At 41.8% G+C, this 9,864-nt stretch overlaps 1 protein-coding gene across 1 annotated transcript in view; it reads right to left on the bottom strand.

Moving 5' to 3' along the window:
• Positions 1-207: 207 nt before the first annotated feature.
• Positions 208-9,864, bottom strand: part of LOC118498117 — a 29,801-nt gene continuing 20,144 nt past the window's right edge. The window contains exon 9 of the mRNA XM_036015229.1: positions 208-357. Within this exon, the coding sequence (XP_035871122.1) occupies positions 208-357 (150 nt within the window). The remainder of the gene's footprint in view (positions 358-9,864) is intronic.

Raw genomic sequence — 9,864 nt, 5'->3', positions numbered from 1 at the left:
AGAGGAGAGCCCTGGGCCTTATCCAGCCAAAGGGCCCCCTCCACGGCACTGAGCCCCGGGGAGTGGCGGCCGAGAGCGCCCACGATCCAGGCTTTTGGAGGCCCAGAGCCGAGTCCTGCGGCGTCCAAGCCCCCAGTCAGTGTGAGAGCCCGAGGGGCGGTAAGGCACCGAGCAGGCGCAGCCATCTTCCCAGAGCACGGAGGACTCTCAGATGGAGGTGTGAGGACCCTGCAGTGGAAGGGCGGTCTCTTCCAGCGCAGCGTCATTGGAAACTGCCGGAGGCACCGCCTCCGTTTGGCCCTCAGGTAAGAGGCGGGCGAGCACAGCCGCCAGCGCCGTCGGAGGGAGCCGGGAGAGCTACTTCCCGGGAAGAAAGGTCGAGGGGGGCCGCCCAGTCAGCTAGGAAGGGCAGTTGTTAGCCGCGGGCCCGAAGGCGTCCCCTGCACAGAGCTCGACCGCGGCTCGTGGCGGAGGGTGCCGCGTCCTTATTCCAAGATGATCCAACAGGAATGTTGTGTCACATCAGTACCCCCCAAGCATCATGGGCACACCCTTGCTTGATTTCTCGTATTAATATTTTAATGTAAATGGTTTCCCTGCTTTACTTAAATGAAAACAGTTATACTAAAAAGAAGCTTTCATCTATAAAATGGTCTTAATGGGTAATTGCATCACCGAATTTATTTGCGAATTAAATGAAATAATATATGAAAGTGCTTAAACCAGTGCCTGAAGCCTACACGGCTCTTACTGTTTTAGGGAAAATGAGTTCTGGGGAACACTGGGACAATGGGGCATATGGGCCTTCAGAGAAGGTTTTAACTTTTCCGGCAGCTCTTGAAAACTTTTGACGTCAGTCTAGCCTCCTTCCTCCTGTTTAGTGTATAGTCTGACTGTCCTCCCTGGCTAATGGGAGATAACTCCTCCGCAACTCCATTCGCTCCTGGGAATTCCTGTCCGTTTTAATGGCTTAGTTAACTACTAAGTAGGGTGGCCAGCAGGTGGCGCTAGAGCACCGTGGGTGTGTTTGTCCTTTTGTGAGTCATAACTTTTTAAGGGTTTACTGAACAGCTTACCCATCCCCTTCCCCCAGTGGTTCAAGGTATGGGGTATAGGGATGTTGGAGGGTGTAGGCAGGAGACCTTGGCTTCAGGGATAACATTAATGATTTATTATTCTAATCTTTTTTATAAGTTTTGGCTTTTATTTAATTCATACTCATATATCCATTCAACAATATTAATTAGATGCCTACTTTGTTTCAGATACTATTCAGAGATTTGATATATATCAATGAACTTGAACAAAGATTCTTGCCCTCGTAGAGCTTACATTCTGGCAGACAGCGATAAAGATAATAACTTATATAGTGTGTTAGACGTGTTAAGAAAAAGTGTGAACTAGAATGTGTGGCGATGGGGTTGTCGGGAGGGGCGGGTTGCGGTATTGAATAATGTGGCTAGGCGAGGCCTCATTAGGAAGGGAAGATCTGAGCAAAGATTAAGAAGAAATGAAGTTAGCCGAGCAGTGATCTTGGGGGAGGAGTGTTCTAGATACCATAAAAAATGTGGAGGTTACACTTACCCTTTTATTGATAAGATAATCAAGACTCAGAGTAGTGAAATGACTTATTTAAGGTCTTATAGAGGTTGCTGGCAAAGTTGGTGTAGTTTTACCTCCTCATTTCTAGCCTCATGTTTATTCACCAGATCATATTACCATTCTGTTTGCCAAGATGACGGAACCTTCTTGTAAACCTGTGCCATGCATAGCTTGCTTAAGTGATGACTCACATTACTTCGCATATTTTCCCATTAGGTAATGCCTGCAATCTTTCTTTTTAAGTAATCAATAAAATATTGATTTTGCTAAGTGCTGTGGAGGATAGAAATGAGGTGCGGCCACTGCACCTAAGGGACTAATGATCTGTCCATAAACGTTTTTGGCTTTCGTGTCCTTTCCCTTCTTTCCCCCAAACAAGTTCACCGATGATGTCTTCCTAAAGCTTAGAATTAAGGCAAGCTCTCAAACTTGGTTTGTAGGTTCCCGAATTTCCCCCTGGATTCCTTCTGCTGCCAGTTGATCCATGGTGCCCCTGGTGATCCCTAGGTCACTGGTTTCCACTTCCTCTACCCAGTGTTGGATCAGCCCATCACAGCAGGCTTATGCTTTCTCTCTCTTCCTAGGCTTTGGAGAGGTGCTCCACCTGGATCCTTAGTTCTCCTCCAGAACTGTCTTCTTGCCACCTGTATTTGACAGTTGTCAAGTTCTGTCTGTCCCCTTGATTAGAGACTTTGTGTCCTCCCATTTGGAAATGTGCTCCCCAGATGGTGTGCTTGGTTTCCTTCAGCAGCCTCTCTGAGCCTGAGTCAGTTCACTCAGCCTCTGGCCTGAAAACTCTGGCTGTGAGCTGAGTCCTTCCTGCCTACATTTACTAGGAGGAGACTGTGGTGCCATGTGTTCAAGTCCTGCATTATGGCACTTGTGAAACATCACTGAAGAACAGAAGGCTGCATTTTTAGGTAATTAATTTTCTGAGAACTAGTAGTTTGGTAAGCCTGTTGTGGATAAGAATGTGGCAAAGAAGGAAAGGTGGAATGAGAGCGTGGTCTCAAAGGCTGGCTGGAATTAATAGGTGCAGGGAAGAGGACAGGGTGGGGGTGAACTGGAGGCGTTGTGGCCCAATGAGAGATTAGCCTAAAGGGAAGAGGGTGTGTTTGGGAGTGGTGGTGGGAAGAGGACTGGTAGGCAGGGCGAGAAGAGCAGGGCCTGGAGCACCAGGCCAGGGAGTTTGCTTTACAGCATCATAAACTATTTTTAAATAAGGAAGTTCCCGGGAAGGTGGCTTAAAGCCATAATGACAGGTCACTAGGACCTATATAGTCATCGGCCTATCTTTGAGCATCTTAAATTTACTATGTTCCTGAATGTCCCATATAAAAGAGGTTCCTTTGGTTATTATGCCATGGCATCCCGTTTCTTACTTACTGTTCGCTTGTTTATTCTCAGTCTCCTCTTGTGCGTCTTAGGTGAATGCTGCCAGACGGCCAGGACTCTGATTCCTTATTGTAGCCCCAGAATCCAGCACAGTATCAGATACTCAACACTCTAAACATATTTGTTGACTGAATTAATACCTTAAACTAAACATCTGTTTCTCCAAACCTGCTCTACCTTTTGAATGCTTGAGTTCTGTTAATGCTAATATCATCTATCTTGTCTGTAAAGTTAAGAGTGGTTAAGAGTATGGGCTCTGGAGTCAGATTGCTTGGGCTTGGATCCCGGCACTGCCACTTACTAGCTGTGTGTCTTTGGAAATGGTGCTCTACCTGTCTGTGGCTCAGTTTTCTCATCTGTAAAACATGGGTAAGAATACTACCTCACAGAGGTAGTATTAAGTTCTACCTCTTAAGGTGGATTTGATTAAGTTCTTAGAGCAGTACTAGCACATACAGTGCATAACAAGTGTTTGCCATTAGTAGCTGTTAATATTCAGTGAGTCATTGAGACAGCATATATTCTGTTGCCATTTGGGCTGCTGTTCTGAGACAAGACAGTGTGATAGTGCAGGGAAGTTAGAATTTGTTGAGTGAGGACCGAGATCCTGTGGGAGATGGCTGTGGACACAGCGGGGGTGGGGGGGGGTACCAGGTCTAGATGGTATTATTTCTGGTAAAATGTGCCTGTGAATTCCTTGACACACTCAGGAAGTGTTGCCACTTAGCTATCTCTATGAGGGGCTGTACAGACAACTAAAAGAACTCTGCTCCTACCCTATTTTTCTTTGTAGGAAGAGAAGACAGCCAAACCTGAAGCCAGGCAAATTATGAGCATGGTTGTTAGTACAGCATTGAAGTTCTCCTCCACCTCCCCATCCTCTCCTTTCTGACTATGACTCTCCCACCCTCGGTGAAAACAACTGAACATTTCATTCCAAGAGCTGGGCTAAGAGGTTTGGTGATTTTACCAAATTGATTAATCATAAAAAGTTACTTTTCACCTCTGGGTCCCTGTGACCTACCATTTCAGGCACTTAGCATTCTCACTGACAAGTAGTAAAGATGGATTAGATCCAAGTTATTTTATACTTTGGAGTGATGTTATTTTGCTGAATGTTGAGATATTTGGAAGTGAGACATTTCAGAGCTATAGAAACAACTGTGGCTAGTTATATGCAGTACCAATGAGGTCTTTCCCAGACCCTCTGTGGGGCTTCACACACACATACTCTGAGGGGCCCTCAGTGAGGCCCCTGAGAACGAAGACATCAACATTCTTTTCTTCTGGATGCAAAAGGCAAGGTGCAGGTGTGAGACATTAAAATTTGAAAGAAGATGCTATTGGACAGAATATTTATCTTTTTTTACACTTCTATCAAAAAAAAAAAAAAAAAAGAAAAAGGACCATCTACACAAGGGAAGAGGAGTTTGGAGAAAAAAATAAAGAGTAGGATGTAGCATGTGGGCCTGTGCTCTTCTCTTACCTGAGACTGAGTATGAGGTCAGTTATTATTGTTATTATTTATTTTTTACAGAAAGGCATAGGTGTGTTTTCTGAATAAGGCCTAATCGGGGTAATCAATTGTCTTTGTAGCACATTCTAAAAATAAAGGAGTTTCTTTAACAGTTCCAGTATCAACAAGCAGCTCACTCTCTTTAAGTGTGAGAATCCCAGAGCTGAGAGGACATGTGCTTCCCTCTCTGAGTGTTGCCAAGGTGACTGCAAGCCTGGCAGAGAGACCCTTCACTGCTGTGGAGTAGAAAATGTGTTAGCAGGAGTGCTGGAGAGGCTCAGTGGCGTGAGAGGATGTCTGGAAGTACCAATTATTCCCGTTCCTTTCCTGACTTTTTGACTCTGTTCCTCTTCACTCTTTTGATCTAGTCAGTTTTCTAATTCTATCTTTAAGAGGATTTAAGTCTCAGGATATTATTTTTTCCCTGTCATGTGGGTCCATTTATTACTCTAAACTTCAAGTCTCTTGTTATGTGGGCTGCTCCCTCCATTTGTTTCTTGATACTTTCCTGAACCATAGTCATCACTTTATTTATGGTATTGTAAGAGTTCTCTGTCTGTTCTCTCGGGTTATTTCATTCATTCTGTGCCAACTTGATTTCCCAAGACTGAATATTTTACTGAGTGTTTGGCCTTGGCTTTGTGTTAATTTCCTTCAGCATTCTGTCCTCCTTGATGCAGTTGGCAGCTTTATTTCCATTCTGAGAGATCCCCAGTTCTTTGCTGGTAAAACCTGCCACTCCCATCTTATTGAACATATAGTTTTGGGTCATTGAATTGCACAGTTAGAGTTTCAGTAGGATTTTTGAGGAAACTACCTTCTCACCTTTCCTGGAACCAGGCTTTTGCTGAATGACACTACTTTTCAGCAGTTCTAGTGCAGGGTATGGATTTTTCCCTGCACTGTGTTGTGGCCTAGAGATGGGCTGAGCTTGTTTTTTGCTTGCAGCTGTGGCTTCTTTCAACAGCCACTCCTCCACTGCTGCACATGTACTCCACCCTCTTCCATCCTCATTTTTAGCTTGACTAATCTCCTTGCCCTATAACCATATTTAATGAGGACTTTGCCATCTGTCTCTTCCACCCTGGCATTTGTCATCATTCTAGAAAACTTCCACAATCATGTTGGTGACACATCTGAAGCCTTAATTTCTTATACTCCATTCATTTCCACCTCCACTCCATTTCAGCCACATTCAAATGGCCACACCTGGACCTTGTCATCATCTCTAATTGCTCCACCTCTGAAGCCACAAACCCTGAAATTCCACGTATTGATCATACAGCATAGCTTCTAACTCTCCTACTTGCAGACTCCTACTAAACCTGTTGCTAAAAAACTACTCTTTAGTTTTATTTTGAGTAATTACCTGCCACCCAGGATTGATAATAATAAGCATTGTGTTATACTGAGTTTAAGTATTATTAAAATTCATAAAGCATTACAGATACATTTAAGTCTCCTGTGCTTTCCCCCTCATTCTCATTTCATCTCCCCTCCTCAGAGGCAACCCCCATCATGACTTTGGTGGATGGTGAATGTGTGTGTGTGTATATATATAAAATGTAATACTGTTGTGTTTTAAAATTTACATAGTGTACTCTCTATAATTAGATTTTTAACTTGTGACTTTTCACTCAATGTTTTAAAAATCCATGTATGTAATAGTTCATTCTTTCTAAGTGCTCCTTAGCATTCCAGTATGATAATATAGTACAATTTACTTATTCACTTTCCACATTCATCATGGTGCAAACAGTGTTGCACTAAACACCCTTACAAATGTCTTCTCACAAAAAACAGATGGTGTAGTGCTATGGCTAAGGTAGGAACACAGCTAGACACTGTGGTGCCTTTGTGTGAATTAGAAATGCTTCTTTGCATGAACCTAGTCCTCTGAACACATAGCTTGACAAATGAAAGGCAGGTGCCTGAGCAAAGATAAAAGCACCCAGATGGGTGTAGCTTTGTGTGAGGGGTGCATGGATTGTTAAGTGGAGGTGGACTGGATTTCTTGCACTTGCTCCTGGTGGGCAGCCCTGGATAAAGGGCAAATTGCAGTGCCATATTTAGAGCATTGGGTTAAGAATGAAGACTTTAGAGTTACTCTCTTGGTTCAAATGCTGGATACTGAGGCCATCACAAATTACTTAATCTCTGTACCTCACTCTCCTCATCAGTAAAATAGGAATATGAAATTATCTCTCTTATGGGGTAATTGAGAGGATTGTAAATATTAATATTTGACATATAGTTAGTTTTATGTAAATGTTAGATAATATTATTGTCACATATGTAAATTCCCTTCAAGTATGAGACTGGAAGTATAGTTCCTGGTTGGTAGGGCATGCAATTTTTAAATAACTCTGTTCTGTTTTTTATCCCACCTCTATTTCTTTAGTCTGTCAGCCCTCTTTTTACCTTCTTTTGTATCTATACTGGATTTCCTAATCACCCTTCTGAAATTGTGAGACTTGATGTTATAATATAGTGATTTCAACCTTTTTCATCTCATGGCACACAAACTAATTACTGAAATTCTGTGGCACACCATAAATTCTATTATATTCTTTGCTGATCTGACAAAAAATAGATATATTTTTAATTTGTTCACACTGAATGGGTATTGTGTTGGCTGTTGTCGGGTTTTTTTTTTTTGACAATCAAATGGAAAAGAGGTCAGTGTCCCTGACTAAATAGTAGAGTGTTGCATGATTTAAAATTCTTGAGCCACACTGGTTGAAAATTACTGTTATAATGCATTTAATTATTGTCAACAATGGGTAAGCATCTCAAAGAGGAGCAAACCTAGACACCCTCATTGCTTCCTAATGAGGGCAGAAAGAAAGGAGGGGGTAAAGGGTACAATTAGAGTCACCTCCTTCTGGTAGGTGTGATGACTGTCCTTATGTAGAGAAGGCCTCCACCTCCTTGGAGAGAAGTCACATGTGACGGTGAGTGGGCTAATCACATTTTCTTCCTCGCACTTCCTTGTCCACCCTGATCTCTCCTTCACCCACACATCCCCCATGTACAGACCCCTTCAACCAGCATTCTGATTATTTATAGCTATTTACTACATGTTATTTGCTTTCCTCATTAAAAAACAAAAATTCAACTGAGTAAAATTTAAAATCTACTTGAAATTATTGAATGATTCATGAATCCTCCAGCATCCTATCTAGCAAATGGAGAGGGGCTCTGAGAAGTTGTACAAAATGGAAGGTTTTTATAAGCAGAAACTGAGCGAGATAAGAAAGTTATTAGCAAAGGGAAAGAAAGTATTGTTTTAGGCAGAATCACCTTTCTTTGGAGGAATGGTGACAGGGGTCTTATCAAGTATTTATAGGCTGATTGGTTTAAAATTCCACTCCTGTTACTTGTAGCTTAACAGGTTGCCAAGGGCTAGTCACAGGTAGTGTCTTACATTGGACTGCACCAGAGTCCCTCGCCGAAGGCCCAGAACCAACACACCCAGTGGCCAGCTTCAGACAACATCAGAGCAGGATCCCTTAAGCTTTACAAGCAACATATCTAAAGGGAGATTTCAGCAGGCACCATATCTGCAGCAGCAAATTCTGCTTTATGTGGTTAGTACCTACACAGTAGCTTGCACACCATGGTTTAGGTTGAGCCTCACAGCAACCCAGCCTCAGGGTCTATTCCATGCACAACCTGGCTGATAGCAATCAAGATTCAATTAAAACAGGAGCACCCTCATAACCCACATAAGGGGCATGCCTGGAGCACCCAGCTCAGGTGATTAAGGAGATTGTACCTCTGGACCCCAAAGGACACCTACTACATAAGGCCACCCCACAAAGACTGGGAGTCATAGAAGAACTATCTAATATATAGAAACAAATACAAAGAGGCAGTCAAAAGCTGGGGGGTGGGGTGGGGAGAAGCAGACCCCAAATGAAATAATAGGAGAAGTCTCCAGAAAAAGAGCTAAGTGAAATGGAGGCAATCACTTTATCAGACAGAGTGTTTGAAGTAATGGTTATAAGGATGCACAACAGCATAAGAAAAGGACATAGAAGCCTTAAAAAAGACCAGTAAGAAAGGAAGATTACAATGTCTGAGATGAAGAATACACTGAAGGGAATAAATAGATTGGAAGAAGCAGAGAACTGAAGCAGTGATTTGCAAGACAAGCTAAAAAAAAAACCACCCAATCAGACCAGCAAATAGAAAAAAGAATTTTAAAAAATGAGGATAGTTTAAGGGGCCTTTGCAATTACCTGAAGTGTAACAACACTTGCATTATAGGGTTACCAGAGGAGAAGACAGAGAGCAAGGGATTGAGTATGTATTTGAAGAAATAATGACCGAAAACTTCTCTAACCTAACACAGTAAAAGACACAAAGCCCAGGAAGTGCAGGTAATCCAAAACAAGATGAACCCAAGGAGGCCCAAACCAAGACATATCATGATTAAAATGGCAAAGTTTAAAGACAAAGAGAGGATGTTAAAAGCTACAAGGGGAAGATAGTTACATAAAAGGGATCTCCCATAAAACGGTCAGCTGATTTCTCAACAGAAAACATTTCAGGCCAGAGCAGATTGGTATGAAATATTCAAAATGATGAAAAGCAAGCACCTACAATCAAAACTACTATAATCCAGCAATAATATCATTTAAAATTGAAGGAGAAATAAAGAACATCTCAGAGAATGAAAAGCTAAAGGAGTTTTTAAATCACCAAATCAGTGATATAAAGTGACAAAAAATATTAAAGGGCCTACTAGGAGAAGGAGGAGAAGGCAGAGAAACATAGTTAAAATAATAAAATGGCAATAAATACATACCTACCAATAACCACTTTAGATGTAAATAGCTTAAATGCTCCAATCAAAAGATCAAAAGACCAAAGGACATAGGGTAGCTGAAGGGATAAGAAAACAAGATTATATATATATATATATATATATATATATATATACACGCTGTCTACAAGACACACACCTCAGAACAAAAGATACACACAGACTAAAAGAAAAGGGATAGAAAAAGATATACTATGCAAATGGAAAGGAAAAAGAAAAGGTTGGGTAGCAATACTTGTATCTGACAAAATAGACTTTAAACCAAGGCTATAGTAAGAGACAGAGAAGGACACTGCATAATGTTAAAGGGAGAAATCCAGCAAGAGGATATAATCTTTCTAACATTTATGTACCCAACATAAAAGCACCTAAATATGTAAAGGAAATCTTGATGGACATAAAGGGAGAGACTGATAGTAATACAGTCATAGTAGGGGATTTTAAGACCCTGTTGACATCAGTAGGTAGATCTTCCAGACAGAAAGTCAACAAGGAAACAGTAGCCTTAAATGACACACTA

Source organism: Phyllostomus discolor, chromosome 14 (genome assembly GCF_004126475.2).
Source record: "Phyllostomus discolor isolate MPI-MPIP mPhyDis1 chromosome 14, mPhyDis1.pri.v3, whole genome shotgun sequence".
Classification (NCBI taxonomy): domain Eukaryota; kingdom Metazoa; phylum Chordata; class Mammalia; order Chiroptera; family Phyllostomidae; genus Phyllostomus; species Phyllostomus discolor.
Note: the sequence above shows the minus strand (reverse complement) of the source record. Positions and strands in the feature narration are given on the sequence as shown.